Source organism: Schistocerca piceifrons, chromosome 3 (genome assembly GCF_021461385.2).
Source record: "Schistocerca piceifrons isolate TAMUIC-IGC-003096 chromosome 3, iqSchPice1.1, whole genome shotgun sequence".
NCBI lineage: Eukaryota > Metazoa > Arthropoda > Insecta > Orthoptera > Acrididae > Schistocerca > Schistocerca piceifrons.
The window spans coordinates 579,045,196-579,072,807 of NC_060140.1; the positions used below are offsets into that span (position 1 = coordinate 579,045,196).

Consider the following 27,612-nt stretch of genomic DNA (forward strand, 5'->3'; position numbering starts at 1 on the left):
AGTCACAATTGGAATTGGTCAACTCGTGTATACACCTAGGTGTAGCGGTTTGTAGGAAGGGTGCTCAGAAATTGTCATTACGAACTTCTAGAACTTGTACAGGAGAGTGAGTACCTTATATTTTGAATAAAAGCCATGTCCAGAAATATGCTGTTTACATGCTAAAGTCATCTGAAAACATGTTTGCTAGGTAGATATGCAACAGGGTAGTCATGGTGGGGCTGATGTCATTTGACATCTGTCTTACCTCTCTGACCTATTTCAAGCTTCATTCATGTATCTGTGAGTCTTAGAGCAACATAGTTGAGTACATGTTTGCAGAATATGCTGACATGATTACCCTGAATGACAAAGTTCACGGTAATGGAAGAGCTGCTTGTCAACTTTATCAATATCACTCTCTACAATGATAGACTCCATCACATACTCTTTTCACCACACTAACACAAAGGCTTCAAAAAAGAGTACATTCATAGTCAGCAGGCGTGCCTGTGGTGCCCCAAGGAGATGCCACACAACCGAACTGAAAGAGCCCAAGTTGAAGAGAACCTGTCAACGAGTACATGAGCAATTTCTGTGGCTATTAATGAATGGAACTGTAAAACAAGTGATGTACTGGCTCATGCCTAATCAATTACTTGTGAAAGTAGTCACATTACAAATACATTTTCAAATGGTTGCAACACAGAAATCTGATCGTGGGTTTCAATTCAAAATATTATCTACTCACTCCTCTACGCAAGCCCTAACAATTTGTAACAGGAATTTCTGAACACCCTGTGGAAACACCACATAGGCTCATTCATGGTTCATTGGCAGAATAACAGGGAAATGCAATTAGTCTGTAAAGAAGATCATTTATAAAATACTCTTGCAACAAACTCTATAATATTGCTCATGCATGTGGGACCTGCACAAGATAGGACTAACAGGAGATGTTGAATGTATACAAAGAAAGGCAGCAAGAACTGTCACAGGTTTGTTTGACCCATGGGAGAGTATAAGAGATATTGAAAAACTGAACTGGCAGACACTTGAAGGCCAAAAACCCTATTTGAAAAGTTTTATGAACCAATTTTATGTGATGACTCTTGGAATGTACTACAATCAATATGGATCACCGTTGTAGGGATCGAGAAGTCAAGTTAGACAAATTACAGCAAGCACATAGGCAGGGAAAGAAGTCCTCCCTAATAACTGGTACAATGGAAAGTACTGTCTACCATACACTTCACAGTAGTTTGCATTACAGAGTATGGATATAGATGCATATTATTTGATTACCCTATGAAAAGCATTTTCCTTTTTCATGAGTGACATTTTAGAAACTGTGAGCATTTTGGTTTGCTGCTGTTAAAATACAATCTGTATCTATATCTATCATAAGCAGCTGAATTTTGAACTTTCTCCATCTACATGGAAGGATGAAGAGACTCTGTTCTATGTAACCCATGAGCCAATGGTAATCCTGAGTTTAGTTGACAAATCATCCATCTCCTCCATCCCCCTCTCTCTGTCCACATCCTCCTTCCCCCTCTCTGTGATCCATTGTCTCCTCCCCCCCTCTGCCCATCTCCTCCTTCCCCCCATCTCTGTCCACCTTCTCCATCCCCCCACCCTCTGTCCATTGCCTCCTGCCCCTCTCTTGGATCATCTCCTCCTCCTCCTCCTCCTCCTCCTCCTCCTCCTCTCTGTCAGTCTGCTTCTCCCCCCTCTGTCCACCTGCTCTCTCCCCTCTCCTTCTCCCCTCTTTCTCCGTATCCTGCTTCACTCCCTCTCTGTCTACCACCTCTGCCTTGTCACTCTGTCCACCTCCTCCAACTTTCACTCTCTCACCATCTTCCCCTGCCCCACTCTCTGTCAATTTCTTCCACCCCCCTCTTCCTGTTCATCTCCTCCTCTTTTCCTTCTCTGTCCATCTCCTCCCCTTTTTTTCTCTGTCTATCTCCTCCTCTTCCCTAGCTGTTTACTTTTCCACCTCCCCTCTGCCTGTCTATTCCTCCTCCCCCTTTCTCTCTCAATGTTATCACATTCACCCCAGTAGGAGGCAGGTAGTTCTTCCCCCTACAGTATGTTTTCCAGATTGTAACTAATATCTGTACCAATTTGGTTGATGTCTTTCCAGGGGTTTAGGGTGAGCATTCTAGCTGTAGCTCTGGCCATGTATGCACATTGCAGATATATTTAAAATAAATCACACATATATCACTAGCATATCTAGCAAATTTTGGCCTGCAATTTCATTTTCATGTATCTCAATGTCTGACATTGTACCTCATGAATTATGTGCTGAACAATGATAAAATTTTGCAGGTCCATATGTGGTTACTGTTTGCAAAACGTGCTGTGGATAGAGTTAGTAGTAAAGAAGTAATAAATTAAAACATCTTGTATTATGTAGCAGTTTTTCATGCATCTGTGTTTATGATGAACTGAACTACTTGTCATACAATGATGCCATTTTTCTGGTTCATTCAGTGCTATATGTGAATACTGACTGCAAAACGTGCCATGAATACAGCATATAGTAGTACAGAATATAGTAGTAGACAAGAAGTACATTGAAACATAGTGCTTCCTACAGAAGTTTCACTGCACGAGCAGCTAGAATGTAGTAAGTGGCAAACTTTTTTCCTTTCATCTTTTTGTGATGGTTGTCAACACACACACACACACACACACACACACACTCACACACTTTTGGTGATTTCAGTTGCCTGAGACTGCAGTCGTGAGTGAGAGGTTGCATTTGCATGAGAGAGAGAGAGAGAGAGAGAGAGAGAGAGAGAGAGAGAGAGAGAGAGAGAGAGAGAGACTCTGTGTGTGTGTGTGTGTGTGTGTGTGTGTGTGTGTGTGTGTCTAGTGTTGGCAAAGGCCTTACTTAAGGACCAAAAGCTTTAATTGTGAGAGTCTTTTTGTTGTGCCCATCTGTGACTCTGCATTTCCGCTATATGGTGAGTAGCAACTTTTCTTCTCATAATTGTCAAATTCAATCCTGGATTTCCCAGTGTTTGAATTCCAGACAGTAAGTGATATATGTATCAAATTTAGTTGAATTAGGTCTAGTGGTAGGAGGATACTGCATCTGTGGCTGAGTTAGCCCTTCTTCTAGCAATAATCTACACTATATGATCAAAAGTATCCAGACACCCACATACGTTTTTCATATTAGGTGCATTGTGCTGCCACCTACTGCCAGGTTCTCCATATCAGTGACCTCAGTAGTCATTAGACATCTTGGGAGAGCAGAATGGGGCACTCCGCAGAACTCATGGACTTCGAACATGGTCAGGTAATTGGATGTCACTTGTGTCATAGGTCTGTACATGAGATTTCCACACTCCTAAACATCCCTTGGTCCATTTTTTCCGATGTGATAGTAAAGTGGGAACGTGAAGGGGCACATACAGCACAAAAGCATACAGGCCGACCTTCTCTGTTGACTGACAGAAATCGCCGACAGTTGAAGGGAGTTGTAATGTGTAATAGGCAGACATCTTATCACACAGGAATTCCAAACTGCATCAGGATCCACTGTGAGTACTATGACAGTTAGGTGGGAGGTGAGAAAACTTGGATTTCATGGTCGAGCAGCTGTTCGTAAGCCATACATCACGCTGGTAAATGCCAAACAATGCCTTGCTTGGTGTAAGGAGCATTAACATTAGACGATTGAACAGTGGAAAAGAAGTTAGTGGAGTGACAAATCATGGTACACAATATGGCAATCAGATGGCAGGGTGTGTGTATGGTGAATACCCAGAGAATGTCATCTGCCAGCGTGTGTAGTGCCAACAGTAAAATTCAGAGGTGGTGGTGTTATAGTGTGGTCATGTTTTTCACGGAGAGGGCTTGCACCCTCTGTTGTTTTGCATGGCACTTGCACAGCACAAGCCTAAATTGATGTTTTAAGCATTTTCTTGCTTCCCACTGTTATAGAGCAATTCGGGGATGGTGATTGCATCTTTCAACACGATTGAGCACCTGTTCGTAATACATGGCCTGTGGTGGGATGGTTACATGACAATAACACCCCTGTAATGGATGGTACTGCACAAAGTTCTGATCTGAATTCTATAGGACACCTTTGGCATGTTTTGGAACTCTGACTTCGTGCCAAACCTCACCAACTGACATCGATACCTCTCATCAGTGCAGCACTCCATTAAGAATGGGCTGCCATTCCTCAAAAAACTTTCCAGCACCTGATTGAATGTATGCCTGTGAGAGTGGAAGCTGTCATCAAGGCTGAGAGTGGGCCAACACCATACTGAATTCCAGCATTATCGATGGAGTGCGCCACAAACTTGTAAGTCATTTTCAGCCAAGTGTCCAGATACTTTTGATCACATAGTGTATCATAGATCCCTCAAACAGAGAACTGTGCCCAGTTCTTGGAAAAAAGCAGAGGTCACACCCATCTACAAGAAAGGGTAGTAGAAGTGGTCCACAAAACTACTGTCCAATATCCTTGAAACTGATTTGTTGTAGAATCTTAGAACAAATTCTGATCTCAAACATAGTATTGAAAAAATTACCTCCTCAATCCCAACTAGCATGGATTTAAAAAATGTCAATCATGTGAAACCCAACTCGCACTTTTTCTGACATGATGTACTGAAAGCTTTGTATCAAGGCAGTCAGGCAAATACAGTATGTTTTGATTTCTGAAAAGCGTTTGGCTCAGAGCCACACCTATGCCTATTGTCAAAAGTTCAATCATATGGGCTGTCAAGTTAAATTTGTGACTGGACTGAGGACTTTTTGGTAGTGAGGACATGGCATGTTATCTTGGATGGAGAGTCATCGTCAGATGTAGAAGTAAGTTCAGTTGTGCCACACGGAAGTGTGTAGGGACCCTTGCTGTTCATGTTGTATATTAATGACCTTGCAGACTTTTTGCAGAACATGCAGTTATCTATGATGAAGTACTATCTGAAAGAAACTGCATAAATATTCAGTCAGATCTTAATAAGATTTCAAAGTGGTGCAAAGATTGGTAATTTGCTTTAAATGTTAGGAAACATAAAATTGTGCCCTCCACAAAATGAAAAAAACGTTGTGTCCTATGGCTATAATATCAATGAGACGCTATTGGAATTGGACAACTCATTCAAATACCAGGCTGTATCACTTTGTAGGGATATGAAATGGATTGATCACATAGGCTCAGTTGTGCATAAAGCAGGTGTTAGACTTTCATTTATTGGTAGTATACTGGGGAAGTGCAATTACTCTACAAAGGAGATTGCTTACAAATTAATTATGTGACCTATTCTAGAATATTGCTCAAATGTGTGGGACCTGTACCAAACAGGAGTAACAGAGGATATTGAACGTATACAGAAAATGGCAGCATGATTGGTCACAGGTTTGTTTGATCCATGGGAGAGTGTCACAGATGCATTGAAGGAAATGAACTGGAAGACTCTTGGAGATAGAAGTAAACTATCCTGAGAAAGTCTACTAACAAAGTTTCAAGAACTAGCTTTAAATGATGATTCTAGAGATATAATACAATGCCCTACATATTGCTCACATAGGGATTGTGAGGATAAGGTTAGAATAATTACTGCATGCACAGATGCATTCAAGCAATCATTCTTTCTGTGCTCTATACTTGAATGGAATGGAGAAGAAATACTAGTAACTGGTAAGTGCAGCATACTCTCTGTCATACACCTCATGGGTGGTTTGCAGAGTACAGATATCTTTGCAGAGTTGTGGAACATACAATTATTTTTATAACATCTATGGATTTATAATTTCATTTAGGTAGAAATATGTAGTTTATGTCCATCCAAATGTTTATTAGAGTAATGTGTAAAAGTTTGAAATGAATTAGTCAAGCAGTTTACAAGATTTTTGGAAACAATGTTTCCTCCTTATATATTATACACTTATATCTTATAAAATTAAAAATATATAGAGCCTATGCCTGTCTGAATGTTTATTAGAGCACTGTGTAAATATCTAACGAAAAGCGGTTGTGAACAACATTACACACTGTCCTTTCTGTACTTGTATATAGTAGTGTAGGTATATACATTTATATACCATGTTTTTGTTGTAGTCTTTAGCCCAAAGACTGGTTTGATGCAGTTCTCCATGCTACTCTATCCTGTGCAATCCCCTTCATCTCCAAGTAACTACTGCAACCAACATTCTTCTGAAACTACTCTTGCTGTACTCATTTCTTGGTCTCCCTCTATGATTCCCCACCTTCCCCTCCTTCGCCCACCGCATCCACACTTCCCTCCAATACTGTTTATTGCCTATGTTTCACTTCCAGACATGGCTATACTCTATACAAATAGTTTCAGACAAGATTTCCTAACTCTTAAATCTACAGGGTGACAGTTATTGAACTATAAGAAATAAAATCATCATGACTTCTGAAGAGTTTGTTTTAGGATGTTCAAGCTGCATGGTTGGCTGCAGGGCATGATGGGAATTAGTATGCACATGGTTTGGTTTAATTTAGCAATGAAGCCCTCTTTTGTTTGGATAGGTTTGTCAATGAGCAAAACTGTCACATTTGGGGGACTGACAATCCACATTTCATGATTGGGAAGTCTCTTCACCCTCAATGGGTGACTGTGTGGTGTGCAATGTCCAGTCACAGAATAATCGGTGCAATATTCCTTGATGGCATGGTGACTACTGAATGGTACGTGAAGGTTTGAGAGATGATTTCATCCCCATTATCCAAAGTAACCATGATTTCGACAAGATGTGAATCATGCAAGATGGAGCTTGACCCCATCAAAGCAGGAGAATGTTTGATATCCTGGGGGAGCACTTCATGGACCCAGACATCACTGGCATGAGCCTTGATTGGCACAATATTCTCCGGATCTGAAAACATGTGTCTCCTTTTTGTGGAGCAGTGTTAAAGACAAGGTGTACAGAAACAACCCTAAAACCATTGCTGAGATGAAAACAGCCATTCAGGAGGTCACTGATAGCATCAATGTTCAAAAACTTCAGTGGTTCATGCAGAATTTCACCACTTGTCTGCGCCACATCATTGCCAATGATGGCAAGCATATTGAACATGTCATAGATTAAATCTGAGTCTCTATAGTGATGTTTACATGCTGGATAAAGTGTGTGCCTGTCATAATTTGTAACTAATTTATGTCTTCTCATATAATTCAATAACTGACACCCTGTATATTCTGTGTTAACAGATTTCTTTTCTTCAGAAACGTTTTTCCTGCATTGCCAGACTACATTTTATATTTTCTCTATTTCAGCCATTATCATTTATTTTGCTGCCCAAATAGCAGACTTCATTTTCTATTCTAACGGCTACCCTGTCCTTGATGTTACCCCATAGAAAATATCCAACGATGTGATGTCAGGGGAATGTGGAGACCAATTCATAGGTGCACTTCATCCAATCCAGAAAACTGGAAATGTTGTATTTAGAGTTTTTCGAACATCCAGCGACCAGTGAGGTGGAGCACCATCTTGCTGAAACCAAACGTTTGGTTGCAAGTCTTCAACCTGGAGAAAGACAATGATCTCTAGCATCTGTAGGTATATCATTCCTGTGACAGTTGTTTCAGCAAAGAAGAATGGTCCAATTATCTTGTCACACGTGAGGCCATACCAAACATTCACTTTTGGGCTATCTCGTAGCTTTTCCTTGACACTGTGTGGATTCTGCAACCCCCGAATTCGAGTGTTATGCTTGTTCACAGTCTAGAGACATGGAATGTGGCATCATCAGAAAACATTACACTTGACAGGAATACATGATTCTGGCTGATTCGGTTAAGCATTTCACATGCAAATTTGTATCATCATTGCTCGTTATCAGGCTTTTATGGCCTGCTCTATCTGCACCTCATATGAATACAGACACAACAGCTTTCTGAGGATTTTATGAACAGTTGCATGAGGCATCTGAAGTTCTTATGAAGCTTGACAAACTGATTTTCATGAAGTTCGCAAGAATGTTTGGCAGATATTCTCAGCTTATTCTTCAGAGACCCGCCAACCTCCTCCATGTCCCTTTGCAATGCTGCCAGTTTTCAGAAACCAACTGTGTCATGCTTTTGTGCCCTTGGCATCTGGTGCTGCTTTCCTGTAAACGCCATGAAACTGCCTTTGCACCATCACAAGGGATTTAAATTCTTCATACCAAAGCACTGTTTGTGTCTTCTCCTGAACTGACACCATTTCCACTTCGGCACCAGATACTGAAAAATTTAGGCAGCAACTTTAAGTTCTTCTGCACCCAAAGGACAAGTCAGACCTGAAATGAAGAAAGATTTACTATTTTCAAATCACCTCACAAAATAGGGAATTTTGGTGTAGATACCTTGTGTAAACAATCTGAAACCTTCCAGTGTCTCCAGGTATCGTCGAGTATACAGCCTTCTTTCATGATTCTTAAACAAACTGTTAGCAATGCTATGCTCTGTGCAAAATTCTACCAGGTGGCTTCCACTTTCACCCAGTCCATATTCACCACTACTTTTTCTTCATTTCCATTTGCTACTATTGAATTCCAGTCCACCATCACTATTAAATGTTCATCTCCCTTAACATCTGAATAATTTCTTTTATCTCATCATACATTTCTCCAGTCACTTCATCATCTGCAGAACTAGTTGTCATATAAACTGGTACTACTGTGGTAGCTGTGGGCCCCATGCCTCTCTTGGCTACGATAATGTGTTCACTCCAGTAACTTACCCACATTCCTACTTTCTTGTTCATTATTAAACCTACTCCTGCCTTACCCCTATTTTATTTTGGATTTATAATCCTGTATTCCCCCCCCATGAACCATGGACCTTGCCGTTGGTGGGGAGGCTTGCGTGCCTCAGCGATACAGATAGCCGTACCGTAGGTGCAACCACAACGGAGGGGTATCTGTTGAGAGGCCAGACAAACGTGTGGTTCCTGAAGAGGGGCAGCAGCCTTTTCAGTAGTTGCAAGGGCAACAGTCTGGATGATTGACTGATCTGGCCTTGTAACAATAACCAAAACGGCCTTGCTGTGCTGGTACTGCGAACGGCTGAAAGCAAGGGGAAACTACAGCCGTAATTTTTCCCGAGGGCATGCAGCTTTACTGTATGATTACATGATGATGGCATCCTCTTGGGTAAAATATTCCGGAGGTAAAATAGTCCCCCATTCGGATCTCCGGGTGGGGACTACTCAAGAGGATGTCGTTATCAGGAGAAAGAAAACTGGCGTTCTACGGATCGGAGCGTGGAATGTCAGATCCCTTAATCGGGCAGGTAGATTAGAAAATTTAAAAAGGGAAATGGATAGGTTGAAGTTAGATATAGTGGGAATTAGTGAAGTTCGGTGGCAGGAGGAACAAGACTTCTGGTCAGGTGACTACAGGGTTATAAACACAAAATCAAATAGGGGTAATGCAGGAGTAGGTTTAATAATGAATAGGAAAATAGGAATGCGGGTAAGCTACTACAAACAGCATAGTGAACGCATTATTGTGGCCAAGATAGATACGAAGTCCACGCCTACTACAGTAGTACAAGTTTATATGCCAACTAGCTCTGCAGATGACGAAGAAATTGAAGAAATGTATGATGAAATAAAAGAAATTATTCAGATTGTGAAGGGAGACGAAAATTTAATAGTCATGGGTGACTGGAATTCGAGTGTAGGAAAAGGAGAGTAGGTGAATATGGATTGGGGGACAGAAATGAAAGAGGAAGCCGCCTGGTCGAATTTTGCACAGAGCACAACATAATCATAACTAACACTTGGTTTAAGAATCATGAAAGAAGGTTGTATACATGGAAGAACCCTGGAGATACTAATAGGTATCAGATAGATTATATAATGGTAAGACAGAGATTTAGGAACCAGGTTTTAAATTGTAAGACATTTCCAGGGGCAGATGTGGACTCTGACCACAATCTATTGGTTATGACCTGTAGATTAAAACTGAAGAAACTGCAAAAAGGTGGGAATCTAGGGAGATGGGACCTGGATAAACTAAAAGAACCAGAGGTTGTACAGAGATTCAGGGAGAGCATAAGGGAGCAATTGACAGGAATGGGGGAAATAAATACAGTAGAAGAAGAATGGGTAGCTTTGAGGGATGAAGTAGTGAAGGCAGCAGAGGATCAAGTAGGTAAAAAGACTAGGGCTAGTAGAAATCCTTGGGTAACAGAAGAAATATTGAATTTAATTGATGAAAGGAGAAAATATAAAAATGCAGTAAGTGAAACAGGCAAAAAGGAATACAAATGTCTCAAAAATGAGATCGACAGGAAGTGCAAAATGGCTAAGCAGGGATGGCTAGAGGACAAATGTAAGGATGTAGAGGCCTATCTCACTAGGGGTAAGATAGATACCACCTACAGGAAAATTAAAGAGGCCTTTGGAGATAAGAGAACGACTTGTATGAATATCAAGAGCTCAGATGGAAACCCAGTTCTAAGCAAAGAAGGGAAAGCAGAAAGGTGGAAGGAGTATATAGAGGGTCTATACAAGGGCGATGTACTTGAGGACAATATTATGGAAATGGAAGAGGATGTAGATGAAGATGAAATGGGAGATATGATACTGCGTGAAGAGTTTGACAGAGCACTGAAAGACCTGAGTCGAAACAAGGCCCCCGGAGTAGACAATATTCCATTGGAACTACTGACGGCCGTGGGAGAGCCAGTCCTGACAAAACTCTACCATCTGGTGAGCAAGATGTATGAAACAGGCGAAATACCCTCAGACTTCAAGAAGAATATAATAATTCCAATCCCAAAGAAAGCAGGTGTTGACAGATGTGAAAATTACCGAACTATCAGCTTAATAAGTCATAGCTGCAAAATACTAACACGAATTCTTTACAGACGAATGGAAAAACTAGTAGAAGCCAACCTCGGGGAAGATCAGTTTGGATTCCGTAGAAACACTGGAACACGTGAGGCAATACTGACCTTACGACTTATCTTAGAAGAAAGATTAAGGAAAGGCAAACCTACGTTTCTAGCATTTGTAGACTTAGAGAAAGCTTTTGACAATGTTGACTGGAATACTCTCTTTCAAATTCTAAAGGTGGCAGGGGTAAAATACAGGGAGCGAAAGGCTATTTACAATTTGTACAGAAACCAGATGGCAGTTATAAGAGTCGAGGGACATGAAAGGGAAGCAGTGGTTGGGAAGGGAGTAAGACAGGGTTGTAGCCTCTCCCCGATGTTGTTCAATCTGTATATTGAGCAAGCAGTAAAGGAAACAAAAGAAAAATTTGGAGTAGGTATTAAAATTCATGGAGAAGAAATAAAAACTTTGAGGTTCGCCGATGACATTGTAATTCTGTCAGAGACAGCAAAGGACTTGGAAGAGCAGTTGAATGGAATGGACAGTGTCTTGAAAGGAGGATATAAGATGAACATCAACAAAAGCAAAACAAGGATAATGGAATGTAGTCTAATTAAGTCGGGTGATGCTGAGGGAATTAGATTAGGAAATGAGGCACTTAAAGTAGTAAAGGAGTTTTGCTATTTGGGGAGCAAAATAACTGATGATGGTCGAAGTAGAGAGGATATAAAATGTAGGCTGGCAATGGCAAGGAAAGCGTTTCTGAAGAAGAGAAATTTGTTAACATCGAGTATAGATTTAAGTGTCAGGAAGTCATTTCTGAAAGTATTCGTATGGAGTGTAGCCATGTATGGAAGTGAAACATGGACGATAAATAGTTTGGACAAGAAGAGAATAGAAGCTTTCGAAATGTGGTGCTACAGAAGAATGCTGAAGATTAGATGGGTAGATCACATAACTAATGAGGAAGTATTGAATAGGATTGTGGAGAAGAGAAGTTTGTGGCACAACTTGACCAGAAGAAGGGATCGGTTGGTAGGACATGTTCTGAGGCATGAAGGGATCACCAATTTAGTATTGGAGGGCAGCGTGGAGGGTAAAAATCGTAGAGGGAGACCAAGAGATGAATACACTAAGCAGATTCAGAAGGATGTAGGTTGCAGTAGGTACTGGGAGATGAAAAAGCTTGCACAGGATAGAGTAGCATGGAGAGCTGCATCAAACCAGTCTCAGGACTGAAGACCACAACAACAACAATCCTGTATTCATCTTACTAGAAGTAAGGTGCACCTCCACCCAACTTCACTAATTCCCACTATATTTAACTTTAATGTATCCATTTTCCTTTTTAAATTTTCTAACCTCCCTGCCTGATAAATAGATCTAAAATTCCACACTCTGATATGTAGTTTGTTTTGTATATATTAAAAATTTTTCAGCCTATGTCCGTACATATATCTAATAGACTATCAAGTAAAATTCTGAAATAAATTGGTCAAGAACTTATTGAGTCTTTTGCTAATATTGTCATTCATATATATATATATATATATATATATATATATATATATATATATGTCTAAAAAGAAAGATGATGAAACTTACCAAACAAAAGCGCTGGCAGGTCGATAGACACACAAACAAACACAAACATACACACAAAATTCTAGCTTTCGCAACCAATGGTTGCCTCGTCAGGAAAGAGGGAAGGAGAAGGAAAGACAAAAGGATATGGGTTTTAAGGGAGAGGGTAAGGAGTCATTCCAATCCCGGGAGCGGAAAGACTTACCTTAGGGGGAAAAAAGGACAGGTATACACTCGCACACACACACACACATATCCATCCACACATACACAGACACAAGCAGACATTTGTGCACCTCACAAATATTCCGCATGTCCAGGGCCTCGCTGCGATGGAGCACTTCCTTTCACGCCGATCACCTGCCGCCCTACCTAAAACCTCTTTGGCCTTTACAAATGTCTGCTTGTGTCTGTGTATGTGTGGATGGATATGTGTGTGTGTGTGCGAGTGTATACCTGTCCTTTTTTCCCCCTAAGGTAAGTCTTTCCGCTCCCGGGATTGGAATGACTCCTTACCCTCTCCCTTAAAACCCATATCCTTTTGTCTTTCCTTCTCCTTCCCTCTTTCCTGACGAGGCAACCATTGGTTGCGAAAGCTAGAATTTTGTGTGTATGTTTGTGTTTGTTTGTGTGTCTATCGACCTGCCAGCGCTTTTGTTTGGTAAGTTTCATCATCTTTCTTTTTAGACATATTTTTCCCACGTGGAATGTTTCCCTCTATTATATATATATTGTGTCTGTATGTGTGGATGGATATGTGCGTGTGTGCGAGTGTATACCTGTCCTTTTTTCCCCCTAAGGTAAGTCTTTCCGCTCCCGGGATTGGAATGACTCCTTACCCTCTCCTTTAAAACCCACTTCCTTTCGTCTTCCCCTCTCCTTACCTCTTTCCTGATGAGGCAACAGTTTGTTGCGAAAGCTTGAATTTTGTGTGTGTGTTTGTGTTTGTTTGTGTGTCTATCGACCTGCCAGCGCTTTTGTTCGGTAAGTCACCTCATCTTTGTTTTTATATATAATTTTTCCCACGTGGAATGTTTCCTTCCATTATATATATATATATATATATAATGGAAGGAAACATTCCACGTGGGAAATATATATATATATATATATATATATATATATATATATATATATATATATATATATATATCCCTTAAAACCCACATCCTTTCATCTTTCCCTCTCCTTCCCTCTTTCCTGATGAAGCAACCATTGGTTGTGAAAGCTTGAATTTTGTGTGTATGTTTGTGTGTCTATCGACCTCTCACAAAAATTTGTGTCCAGCGAGTACATCCAGCAGAAAGAGGACATTAAAGAGTGGAAATCTGGCAACACTATAACCACATGCTTGGTAACTATCTCTGTCAGTACATATTAGTTGTGCTGTACAGTTGATGCAGTGGATAGTGTTTTGGGTTAGCATGCAGGAGGTTGATCCTGAGCTGAAGTGTATGTTTTTTATTTGGTAAATGTAGTCCAGGTGGTAGGGTATCTGGCATCTTAATTGTCAACAGTGATTGCAGCTGGTCTTCTAGAAAACATTTGCACTTACATACTACAATCGGAGAAATGGAGGATTGGTCAGCTTTGAAAGATGCCCTTTCCACATTGTGGGAGTGAATTTATTCACACCACTTCATATACCAGATGCAAAATCTTTTTTCTCTGTACACTCCTCCAATGGTCCCATGGATTAGTACCAACTATTATTCTTGCCTTGTTCAGGTCCATTACATTTCGTTAGGGCCTTACGTTACCAGTAGGACTAGCAATGTGCTTTGCGAATAATGTCCAAACTTGGTTACTATTTGTATGTGTTATCACCATGGTCCCACTAATTATGCCTTTCGACATTGAAACTGGTAACCGCATGCTATTTAGTAAGTATCTCGATGCATTGTTGTTGTTATTATTATTATTATTATTATTATTATTATTCAATCGATGGGATTGTGGAAACATCATGTCTATTACCGTTAGGGAAACATGTAGTTCAAAACCGAACATTTCACAATTAGCAGTGTTGGGATGAGTCAAGCAGAGCAATATCTGTCAGAACGATAATGCACTTTAGGTGGAACAGTGTGCAGGACTGACAGCATGTTTTTACTGTATGCACTGTCCATCAGACAGGGACTAGTTGCAAGTGGAGTAACACACCTGTGACAGTCTCCAGTGTACGTGTGTACATGTATCGAATTTTCTCATTGTAAACCTCCAAACTAGTGTGGCAGAAATATGGCATACACAAACGATGAATATGTGGACATGCTTCTCTGCACCTCTGGGAGTCAGGTTCTCTCCTTCCACCATCATGTGACAGTGGTCGTCCAAAGACTTGCTGTACTCCTGCTACTGAGGAAGCTATTCTGGAGGTCATATGCCAAGAACCTCAGCGAAGTACACGTAGCGTAGCAAGGCAGTTGCGTGTCAGGCAAGGCATGGTCATTAACGTGCCGCATGAGCATGGGCTACACCATATCATTGTGCTTTCATGCAACACCTGCATCCTGCAGATTTCCATCAGCGGATGCAATTCTGTGAATGGTTCCAACAACAACAGGAAGCCAACGATGACTTCATGAACACCGTATTATGGTCAGATGAAGCAGCATTCACTCGTGAGGGTGTCTTCAAAATTCACAATGCCCACCATTGGTGTGAGGTTAACCTGCACGTCACCCGCGACTGTGGATATCGAGTTCGCTTTGGTATCAACATCTGGGCCAGAATATTGGACGACAGGTGTTTGGGCCCCTACATGTTGCCTGACCAGTTGACTGCACAAAGGTATCATGTTCCTCTCAAACTATCTGCCTGATGTGCTGGAAGATGTTCCACTACATGTTTGGCAGAGGATGTGGTTCCAACATGATGGTGCACCTTCACACTCTCGATTTAATGTGCGACAGTGGTCAGACAAAACATTTCCAGGGAAATGGCTTGGATGTGGAGGTCAAGTTGTGTGGCCACCGGCTTCACCGGAAGTAAATCCCGGGATTTCTTCCTGTGGGGACACCTGAAGGAGCACTTGTACTCTACTCTGCTGACAAATTTGAAGGAATTGGTAGCAAGTGTTCATGCTACTCTTGTTATTGTGGATACAGCTTTGCTGTTCAGGGTCCAGTGCTGTACGATCCAGCGGGTTGCACAATGTTTGGGTTTACAGGGAGGTCGCTTTGAGCATCTGTTGTTCTGATTAGAACGTATTCTGCTGTGAAGGTCATGCGGTCATTAAAAGGGACATTTTTACTGTCACTGGTTGCTAATGTGTGAGATCTTAGTGCTCATATTACATGTAGTCTAAATGTCATGTGCTGTGCTATCATCTTTAGCATCTCGAAATTGATATTGTTTTTGTAGTTTATTCTGTCCTCTGACAGGTCATTTTTCTCAATTGTCTATTTCTCATTTGTCTAACCACATATTTGTTATGTTCAGCATTACAAAAAACATAAAAAACAGCAACTGCTCCCCTTTATATATTGTATACAAATTTATATACTATGTATACTGGAAACATATTGAACTTATGTCTGTCAGAATGTTTATTAGAGCATTGTGTAAATATCTGATATAAATCAGTCAAGAACTTTTTGCAGTCTTTGCTAACAACCTTTCCTTGTTATATGATGTATGTATTACATATATTAAAAGTATATAGTCTGTGTCTGTTCAAATTATTATTAGTGTCATGTAAAAATTTGAGCTAAATTGGTCAGTAACTTATCCAGATTTTTGGTAACAACATTAAGTGATGACTTGCATTTGTATAGTATTATTGTTATTATTATATGTATTTACATATATAATATATATTAAAAAGTATGTGACCCATGCCCATCCATACTTCTATTAGACTGAATTAAATTGGTCAAGAACTTTTAGAGATTTTTAGTCAAGAAATTAAACACCAACTTGTCTTTATACTGTAGTATAGATTATGGATGCTACATGTACTTTACGAAAATTTTGTTGCAAGAACAGTTTTATTTTTAATCTCTTCAGTGTGTTTTCTCAATGATATTTTAGTTGTGTTTCATATTTTTAAAAGATGAAGGTAGAGTGGTGCAACATGAAATAAAGTACAGTATTTAAAATTATGAGTAGGCATAAAATGCTGTGCATAATCATCCTATCATTACAATGATTAAGTTTGTGGTTAATAGATTCACATTTACCCATAAGCTGTGTAACAATAAAATACCACGAACTACAATGAGCTTCACTGTGCTGCTATTTCCAGATACTGTTCATGTGGTAAAGGTAGTTGCACTCTGGCAGAAATTTTCAGAGACAACATTGGCTTTGTATGCATGTGTTCACTCTTTGCCTGAAAGAAAGCCATTTTGTACCTATTGTACGTGCCTCTAAGCTCAATACCTCTTGCATCTCGGAATTCTATCTGACCTGATTTTTATTTGATCTTGTTGATTACATATTATACAAATAATGTACTAGTAATACAGGACATGTGAAGATGGGTGTTTTATACAGGGTGTTTCATAATTTATGTAACATACTTCTAGCGGTTGTCGAATGGGAGATAGAAGATAAAGTTTTATGTAGGAACTCATATCTGGAAATGTCATCCAACGATACTACCACCTCTGAAAGTTGCCTATCCTACAGTCTTAGCAACAACAGTACCAGTACAGGGACACGTACCTCAAATTGACACATTTATCCTTCTCCATCATCCTTGAAAGTTTGTAACATCATCACAGAATCACACTTTATGTACATACATTTAGAGGCACCAGCGCATATAACTTTGCCGAACTGAAGCGTTGTTGGACGACATTTCCAGAAATGGGTTCCTAAGTAAAATGTGATCTATTACACCTCCTCCACAACCTCTAGAAATGTGTAACATGAACTGTGAAACACCCTGTATATTGTGTGTGTGATAAAAAGCAGTTGGTTGCATATAATAACACAATCTGCAATTTACTGGTGTACATTTAAATGAATGCTTGAAATAGTAGAATAATTGAAAATACACATTTGTATCCTACTGACATAAATAAATTTAAATTTTATCATTATAACTGAAATTGAAATACAAAATTTTGTCATAATGGCATAAGTAAAACTATCACATTTGTCCTTTTAAGTGTGTGTTTTACCTAAGTGGTTTCCTCCGTTTTAATACTAAAGGATGCATAATAACATGAAAAATTCATTCATTTTATAAGAAATTTGACTATGATGAATGATTTTATTTCCTTTGGAATATATGCACATTATTAATTTCCTTTTTTATATTGGCAAATAGCTTATTGTATTGTTTTATACCTGACTCACTAGCTCCTTCGTGGACTACCATGAGAGCTGCAGAGCCTTGTTGGTAATTTTTCACCTATCCTGTGTCACGATTGTGAATGTCACAATTTGTTTGAAATAATTCCCTGCTGTTGGCTACATCAGCGATCTGTACGCAAGTGCGATCATATTCCATCCTACATGGAGCAGAAACAGTGTATTATTAGGAGTGCCTACAGTTCGGTTTTTGTATCCAGTCAAGATCCACCTGCTAGTCCTAATCTGGTGCCAGTCTCACACTTTTGAGTAATATTCTAAAATGGGTCAGACAAGTGTTTTGTATGCAGTCTCCTTTGCAGACTGATTTCATTTTCCTAGTATTCTACCAATATAGTAGTAGTAGTAGTAGCTTTAATCATCCACAGATCTCTTTTTACAAGAATGTAGAACATGTCAAAGTATTTACATGTCTAGACCAATTTAAAATAAGCTAATTCATACACACATACATTTACAGACCTCTAGTTAGAGACAATCATTAATTTACTCCTGGTATACTTTTTCCCCAAATAACTTATTAAATAATGTAATGCCACACTGTTCACTCATATCTCACTATCATTCGCTGCACACACACTATACACACATTGTTTCATAACACTTCACTCACTACACACACACACACACACACACACACACACACACTCACACACACACTGGTGATCTCTGGGCCATTTTCTATACCACAACTTCCCATTTGCTATCCTGAAAAACTGAGTCAGCATCTCTCTATAATGAGTGAGATGTTGAACTCAGGGATAGGAAGAGGTGTTAGTATTGTACAATGCATAGGTTGGGGGTAAGTTTTTCTAGAAAAGGAAAAAAGAAGGGGGAAAAACAGTGTGAAGGTGTTATGTGGAATTTTGGATGTTTTATAATCATTATTATTATTTATTTGTATAACATTTTTTTTACCAACCCCTACTGTTTTATCTAAGTAATCCTTCAATGTATAAAATGTATTGCATAACAGGTATTTTTAGCTACCTTTTTAAATAAGTGTATTTTTACAATTTCTTTAATCGCCTTTGGTAATTTATTGTACACTTTTATTCCTTGGTAAAAAACGCTGTTTTATGTTTTTTTCTTGGCAAATATAAGTTGAGTCTAGCTCTTGTTCCATGGTCATGGACAGAACTGTTTGTACAGTAATTACCAATGTTATTTTTTATGTTTACAATTGACTGGTAAATGTCTTCACACAGAGCAGTTAAAACCCCAGTTTTTTGAACAGATCTTTACAATGAGCTCAAATACCATTTTTGATTGATTCTTATGGTTCTTTTCTGGAGTTTGAAAACTGTGTTCATATTTTGTGCATTTGTTCCCCCAAAAAGAATGTCATAGCTAAAAACTGAGTGTACATATGAATAGTATGTAACTAAAAGATACTGAATGTTACACACTGATGATAGGATTCTAAGGGCATAACATGCTGATGACATTCTGTTTGCAAATACCTTTGTGCGTTCACACCACTTCAACTGAGAATAAATATTCATTCCTAGAAATTTTGCATTTGTTACACAGTCTGTATAGGTGCCATCTACATTTAATTTAACATTGTCATTTTCCCTCTTCAAACTGAAATTCATGGCATTAGTTTTCTTTATGTTCAATGTCACTTTATTGCTTATTGACCAATCGTAAACTTCCTTGAGAGCTTCATTTGCTTTCTCTGCAATGAACTGCAGTCTGCCACCTACCTGATTTATGACAAACTATGTGATCATTCCATTATCCCATCAAACTGTTACACCCTCATATTTGCATGAACTGAATCAGTCTGCTGTGACTCATTGATATTGTAGTCAATAGGGTACTATGTTCTTTCATTTTGTAAAATCCTCAACAAGAATTTTGGTGCATACTGTGTACATCCGTAAACTGTACCTCAACTGTGAAATACTTAGGGGGAGAAGTTGGCTGGGGGCCACCTTTGGTCTCTTCCCAGAGTTCCTGGAACTGGCACGGACAGTACCAGTCTACAAAAAAGGTGACCTATCTGACGTGTCCAGTTTTAGACCAATTTCAATAATCCCAGTTTTGGCTAAAAGTTATGGAGTCTGTGATAACCAGATACAAAGTTACTTTGAAGACAATAAACTCTTCCAGGACACAGTATGGCTTTCACAAAGGAAAGTCGGTGGTTACAAAAGCACAGGACTTAATTATAAAGAAAAGACATGGGTTTCAGGACAGAGAAAGTGTGATACATACACTCTGTGATCTCAGCAAGGCATTTGGCTGCATCTCACACAAGATACTCCTTGGTAAGCTAAAATTTTATGGTATTGGAGGTGTTGTTCCGGCAGCTCTTCAATCGTATCTTCAGACTCAAAAGCAAGTAGTGTCAGCCTCTGGAGCAATCTTCCATAAACAAACACTGGAACATGGTGTACCACAGGGATCTATCATAAGACCTTTTATGTTCCTTATTTATGTCAATGATGTAGGTTTTAACAACCCCATGTTAAAGTTTGGTGATGACATCATCCTTTCTCCAAAGGGAAAACTGTGGTACAAGCAACAGATGTATTCTCTGAAAACATCACAGTTGGTCATAAAAAATAAAACCTAAATTAACAAATAAAACAACCTGTAGTGTGTGTGTGTGGGGTGTGGTGTGTATGTGGGGTGTGGTGTGTGTGTGGGGTGTGTGGGGGTGTGTGGTGTGTGGGTGTGTGTGGTGTGTGTGGTGTGTGGGTGTGTGAGTGTGTGGGTGTGTGCGCGCGCGCTCCAAGCTCCCATGTGTAATACACCTTCTGAGGAGATTAGAAGGTGTATTAATTGACCAATACCTTATAACAATGTAGTATGCACTATTTCATAGCTACATTAATTTCAGCCTGCTCTTATGGGGGACACTTCAGGTTGCAAGTATGTGTTAATGCTAAAACAAAACAGACACTTTCAGAATCATCACTCCTAGAAAAAGGTTGGAGCACTACAAGCCCATATTCACTTGGTTAGGAGTAATTAGTTTTCAACCAATATGTATTTGTATGCCTCATTAATGTCAAAGACAAATAGGAGGCTTTCAGTATGAGGCAGGAAATACAGAAGGGACAAGAGGAACATTGAAGTATCAGCAGTCAACAGTCCGGAATGTTCAACAGACTGCCTTGAGAAGTATGTTGTCAGCTGCCAGGATTATTCAAAAGGAAAATTACAAAGGACTTGAAATTGTACCCTTTATACTCTATTGGAAAATTTTTCAACAGTGATTGGACAACACAACATTGTTTTCATTTGTTACATTTGTCCCTATTGTATACAGTTTTTTTATATGTTATATGAAAAACTGTAAACAGGCCACGTGTGTATGTAATTTTGACACACTCCATTCAGTTGCGACTGATAAATGATGCACATTTAGTATACTGTGTACATTAAGTGGCAATGAAAGCAGACTGGGAACACATGATACAAAAATATACTTCTTTAGAGAGACCTTCTCTAAATTTTTTATTTATTTATTTTTTTATGTACACAAGAAAAAGTTTAATTGTAAATATGATGAGGCTGCACTTTAGCAGTTTTCCTGAAAATCACATTTTGTTGGCCACACACAACATCCTTTATTTGTTACAACACTCCTCTATTACGTCTCTGACATCATAGTAGGCCAATTCCTTAGCTTTGTAAAATTAATTCTTTACCAGTTAGATGACGATCAGTTTGCCCGGAAAGGTAAAGGCAATTCTGATATTGTGTTTGATAATGGAAACAAGGCTAATGAAAAATCAAGACATGTTAATAAGATTTGTCAACCTGGAAAAAGCGTTTGACAATGTAAAATGAAGCAAGATAAATTTTGAGAAAACTAGGGGTAAGCTACAGGGATAAACAGGCAATATACAATATGTACAAGAGCCAAGAGAAAATAATAAGAATGGATGACCAGGAATGAGGTGCTCAGATTAAAAAGGTTGTAAGACAGGGATGTACTCTTTCGCCCCTACTGTTCAAACTGTACATCGAAGAAGCAATGATGGAAAGAAAAGAAAGGTTCAGGAGTGGGATTAAAATTCAAGGTGAAAGGATATTAGTGTTACGATTTACTGATGACATTGCTATCCTGAGTGAATGTGAAGAAGAATTACATGATCTGCTGAGTGGAATGAGCAATCTAATGAGTACAGAGTATGGGCTGAGAGAAAATTGAAGAAAGACGAAAGTAATGAGAAGTAGCAGAAATGAGAACAGTGAAAAACTTAATATCAGGATTAATTGTCATGACAGATGAGGTAAGGAGGACATCAAAAGCAGACTAGCACTGCAAAAAGGGGCAGAAGTCTATTAGTATCAAACACAGGCTATAATCTGAGAAAGAAATTTCTAAGAAAGTACGTTTGGAGCACAGCGGTCCATGGTAGTGAAACATGGACTATGGAAAAACCAAAACAGAAGAGAATCAAAGCATCCGAGACGTGATGCTACTTACGAATGTTGAAAATTAGGTGGACTGATAAGGTAAGGAATGAGGAGGTTCTACAGAGAATTGGAGAGGAAAGGAATATGTGGAAAACATTGACAAAGGAAAGGATTATAAGACATCTGTTAAGACAGCTATGGTACTAGAGAGAGCTGTTGAAGGCAAAAACTGTTGAGGAAGACAGAGATTGGAATACATCCAGCACATAATTGAGAACGTAGGCTACATGTGCTACTCTGAGATGAAGAGGTTGGCACATTGGCACAGGAGAGGAATTCGTGACTGGGAAAAAAAGAAAGAAAACCAACGTTATTCTATACAATTGTTTTATGAATGTTAACTTATTTTTATAAACTATTGAGGGTTGTTGCCATTAACGCACTGGCTTGAAACAACTCCGGTACGTTTGCTTCGAAACCACATGGTTGCAATATGAACCATTTCATATATGTAAGAAAAATTCAGTAAATTAAACGATTTCGACTCTTTATGTCATTCACCGCGAAATGCGCCTCATTCATCGTTTGCAATTAAAGTATGTCATTAAAATTAATGTAAAGGCAGCCGAATGTAACTGTCTGTTTATAAGTACTTTAGGAGGCGTTCACTCATTCTTTAATCATTTTTACTCCAATCACGTACAACAGTATTCAATGAGCAATAGGCAGTCGGCAACTCCAGTCACCGTGTGACGTAACTACGCCACCCATAAGAAAAAGATAGTTATCACGATATTTACTAGTAAAATGTATGAATTGGACTTTAGGCTGATGTCCTAGTGAAAACAAATTTCACATAAATGTTACTGTTAGTAAGAACTGCCACAGCCAATGCTGCACGTAACGAGTACTCCTATTTTCAGAATCCGTGTGTGAACTTGAACCTGCTTGTGTTTGTTATGCGTCAGTAACATGGCGAACGCAGGCAGCTGATAAAGTGACAGTGAAGAGGCCCAGAAGCGTTCGCTTTCTGTTGATGGAATAATGTGTCACTACGTCACGGGGGCGTAACTGAAGCGGGTTTTCTGTGCCACTGTGTTTCACGTAAGTATATTTAAGTGTAAATAGCGCGTTGCCCAAGATTTGTACTTTATTTGCTAACACAGTGCTAATTGTCACTAATCACCTACTGTTAATTTCCACTATGATGATTTGTACACGTATTGTTAACCATTTTAATGTACCATGATGCAGACATTGTTTGATGTTCCATTAATTGATATGTGGTCTGTGTCTATGTAGTTTTACAGACCATCCCAATGGCTACTGAACCGAAAGAAGTAGCCATAGAAAATGCTACAACGAAGTCTGATACAAAGATTTGCGGTGTTTGTGGTGACAAAGCCTTAGGATACAATTTTGGTGCAGTTACCTGTGAATCGTGCAAAGCATTTTTCAGGAGAAACGCTCCGAAAAATAAGGTAAATTCGCAAGTTATTCCTTTATTGCTATGTAGTACAACTACTGTAACACAGTATGAAGCCTATGTCAGTATCCGTGTATAATAAATTACTGTAAGTACGTGAAAGTACAGAAAAAATAGTTCATGCTTCTTAGGTCTGTGTTGCAAAGCGTAATGTGGTTATTATGTAAACAGAGCGAATAACGTAATGTCTGTGCAAAATTCGATGTATAGAATAGTAAATTATAATGCTACATGAATAGAAATTTCATTGTCACTCATTTTCAGGAATTTAGATGCCCTTTTAATGAGAACTGCGAAATAACAATAGTCACAAGAAGGTTCTGTCAGCGCTGTAGATTAAAGAAATGTTTTGCAGTTGGAATGAGGAAGGATTATATAATGTCAGAGGAAGATAAAGTAATGAAACGACAGAAGATAGAACAAAATAGAGCCCGGAAACGTCCATTCACTTCAAATCAAAATAAATTCAAACCAGAACCTTCTCAAGACTCGTTCGAGTATGTTGATCATGGTGTGTCATTGCTGTCTCCAGAGAGTTCGTCGCATTCGAAAGACGGTGGACCTGAGGGAAGCCCACCTCCCGCAAAGATGTGGATTGGCAGCCCATCTGATGAGAGGCTACAACTTTCACCTTTGAGGAGCCAGCATGTAGCTGAACCTTATCCATCCCCAAGTTCAGCAACAAGTGCATCTAGCCCCACATCACCTCCAGAAAATACTACTATTAATGGCTCAAGAACACCTGACATGCTTTGTGATTCAGAGAGCAGACATGCAGATAGCAATAGTGGTGTAGTGCATCAGTCCCCTCAATCTCACAGACTTTCGTCATCACAAGCAGTGTACAAAAACTCTTTGAAAAATATTGGAAGAAATAAGGAAATGCCATTGTTATCCTCTCTTATAAATAACCACAAGGTGGATGAACTACTGTCAAAACAATATGCAGCGTCCGCTCCAACCACAGTTACACCAAACAACAAAAATGTGAAGAGACGTGAGTCGAGTGAGTGGAGAGATCGAGAACAAGATCATTACCACGAACATGAAAAAATCTGGAAAGCGAGTGGAGCCTCATCAATATCAGAAGCTGCTAAAGAAATCTTACAGGATGTACAGAGGTAATATTTCTTATACCTAAAACAAATATTTACAATTTTAGTGTTAAGTAAGTAGTTCTTTTTAGCGTTCTAAGCAGTCATGTAATTCAGTTGAAAACTCTATATTTCAGAGTACCAGGTATCCCAAATTCTTATCCATCATCAAATTCATATGCATCAATACTCAGTGAAGCGATTAAATTGGAATTTGAAGCCTATAGTTCACTGGCAAAGACCCACCAAAATTCTCGTGAACTTAATGATGCTGAAAGAGCCAAGCTAAATGAGCTCATAGTTGCCAACAAGGCACTGCATGATCCACTGGATGATGATATTTCTGCTCTGGTGGGAGATGATTGCAGATTTAAGGTTAGTTTGAAGTTTTTTTTGTATCACCACATAACTTACATAAATTCTACAAGTATTTTTTGTTGTTTTATTACTGCAAGCATGTTAGTACCTTTGGTATTTCACATGGAATTTTCTGCTGCCTGTAAAAGATGGAAGCACCTGTTTAATAACTGTTACTTACACTTAAAGATGACTTTTCACAGACATCAATAACATTCTGATATTTGTTCAATATCTTGTTCCACAACAGGTGACTAACTTCTTAAAATTAAGATTTTACTTATGTGTTTGTATGTTATTGGTGGGGTTTTGCACACTTGGAAATCAGATAATAAAAATTAAATATCAAAGCCTACAAAGTAAACCAATCGGTGCTTCAGATACTGTTGCAACAATTTGCTGTTAACAATTATTGCTTTATCTTCATCCACATAAAGAAAGGATACCAGAAAATGTAGAAGTTTGAATTACACTGAAAAAATTACTAAAAATTCTCCAAAATTGGATTTTACAGTTGAGTGAACAATAATAGATTTTGGAGATGACTAAAAAAGATTTAAAATATCCAGTGTAGCAGGAAAAATACTCCAAAGGAACCAAAAGACCTAATTTTATTTTCCCATGAGATAGTCGAAGCTTAGAGAGTTATTTTGGAAAAAAAATGTATTACTGGGACCAAACCTTTTTCTTTACATGACGTTCAGTGTAATGCTAAAATGTTTATTTATTTTTTTCCCCAAAATAAATAACAAATTAGAAAGTATCTTTTTTTGTGCCTTGGTGGGTTTACTCAAAGAAGTTTGATGAATCTGATTATTCATTATATTTCAGAATAGGTACTTAATCCCCAAATACTCCAGAGACTGGACGATCAAAATATTGTAATTTATTTTAAAAATGTTAGCAGTGTCATTTTGTAACATTGCAGTAAAAGTGTCATAACTTTCAAGCTTTAACAGATTATAAAATTAAAATGGAGAGGGATAAAATCTTAAAATTCGGTATGGTTACTTATATCTGTAGGCAAAAATAAATAAGCCAAGTTTCACCCAAATCTGAGATGGTGGATGGAAAATTATCTTATTTTATTTACTTGATCTCACTGCCTTAAACAATTTTTCTTTCACAAAAATCATTTTGGTGCAACACTATTATTACAGTATCATTAAAAGACATCCATCATGCCGCAAGCCCGAGACAAAATAATCGCTACACTGTCATTGCACACACTGCAGGCACCTGCTGCTGACTTCCGGACCAAAAGTGCTGCTATGCTTCTTTGCTGCACTCCTTTCAATATGATCAGAAAACTGATTCCAGGATCACAACATGCTATCATGTGTCATGCACATCACCATGTCCTTGTTTCAGTCTCCCTGGAAAACTGAGCTAGCATACCCTCATGATCAGTGAGATGTTGAATTCGGAAGAATGATAAGATATTACTATCATGCACTATAGATGTTTGGACATGATACTCCTCCAAAAGCCCCACACTATTGTCGTGTGACAAGGTGTTGTAGTTATCCCCTTACATTATTAACCACTATTCTGAATCCTCTAAGCTGTCCTTGATTGCATGGTATGCATTAATTGTGAGCAATGTTTTGGTAACCTTTTTAAAGAGATGTGTTTGAGTAATTTCTTCCATCTTCTTGAGCAATTTACAATACAATTTTGTTCCCTCATAGAAAATGCTGTTTAGAGCTTTTCGGTTGTTTTTCCCTGCTAACTGTAAATCCAAACTGGCTTTAGTCAGTGATTATGTATAGAATTATTAGTAAAGTACTTAATAATGTTTTCCCTGATATGTACAACTCACTTAGTGCTGTAAAGATAACCAACTGAGCTACCCAAGCACGACTCACGCCCCATCCTCACAGCTTTAATTCAGCCAGTACCTCATCACCCACCTTCCAAACTTAACAGAAGCTCTCCTGCGAACCTTGCAGAACTAGTACTCCTGAAAGAAAGGATATTGCAGAGACATGGCTTAGCCACAGCCTTGGGGATGTTTCCAGAATGAGATTTCCACTCTGCAGTGGAGTGTGTGCTGTGAGGACGGGGTGTGAGTCGTGCTTGGGTAGCTCAGTTGGTAGAGCACTTGCCCTCGAAAGGCAAAGGTCCCGAGTTAGAGTCTCGGTCCGACACACTGTCTTAATCTGCCAGGAAGTTTCATATCAGCGCACACTCCGCTGCAGAGTGGAAATCTCATTCAGGAGTTCTGATGTTTTATCAATTAATGTGACATTGCTGCCATCAGCAAAGAAAACCTTTTCTTCGTATCTTATACTGTCTGGAAAATAAGTGATGTATGTTAAAAACAGAACTGCACCAAAAACAGTATCCTGAGGAAGACCTATTTTTATATGTTTATTGTCTGACAGTTGATTTACTAAAAATTTGTCAGCAACAAATATGTGAATTACGTGCTTGCTATTCCTCTGACACCTAGCAGCCTTGGGCAAGTCTAAGAACAAGACTGTAACACATAGTCATTGTTGTTATGACCTTTTGTGAACTATGTAATAGTGATATTGTATTCCTCCCACTTCAGGAATCAAGCTTTGCTTC

At 38.9% G+C, this 27,612-nt stretch overlaps 1 protein-coding gene and 1 non-coding gene across 3 annotated transcripts in view; both read left to right on the forward strand.

Moving 5' to 3' along the window:
* The window catches only part of LOC124788326 (nuclear hormone receptor HR96), a 124,497-nt gene that overhangs the window by 56,708 nt on the left and 40,177 nt on the right, over nucleotides 1-27,612 (forward strand). Inside the window, exons 1-5 of one of the 2 annotated variants that reach the window (XM_047255563.1) lie at nucleotides 22,827-22,910; nucleotides 23,025-23,205; nucleotides 23,404-23,582; nucleotides 23,852-24,708; nucleotides 24,819-25,056. In XM_047255563.1, coding sequence (XP_047111519.1) covers nucleotides 23,421-23,582; nucleotides 23,852-24,708; nucleotides 24,819-25,056 — 1,257 coding nt within the window. In that variant the 5' untranslated portion in view covers nucleotides 22,827-22,910; nucleotides 23,025-23,205; nucleotides 23,404-23,420. Of the gene's footprint in view, nucleotides 1-22,826; nucleotides 22,911-23,024; nucleotides 23,206-23,403; nucleotides 23,583-23,851; nucleotides 24,709-24,818; nucleotides 25,057-27,612 lie in introns of those variants that run through there. The other variant, XM_047255564.1, reaches the window with a different exon arrangement.
* Trnas-cga lies at nucleotides 27,116-27,190 on the forward strand. Its single transcript has one exon. It is a non-coding gene; the product is annotated as a tRNA-Ser (tRNA).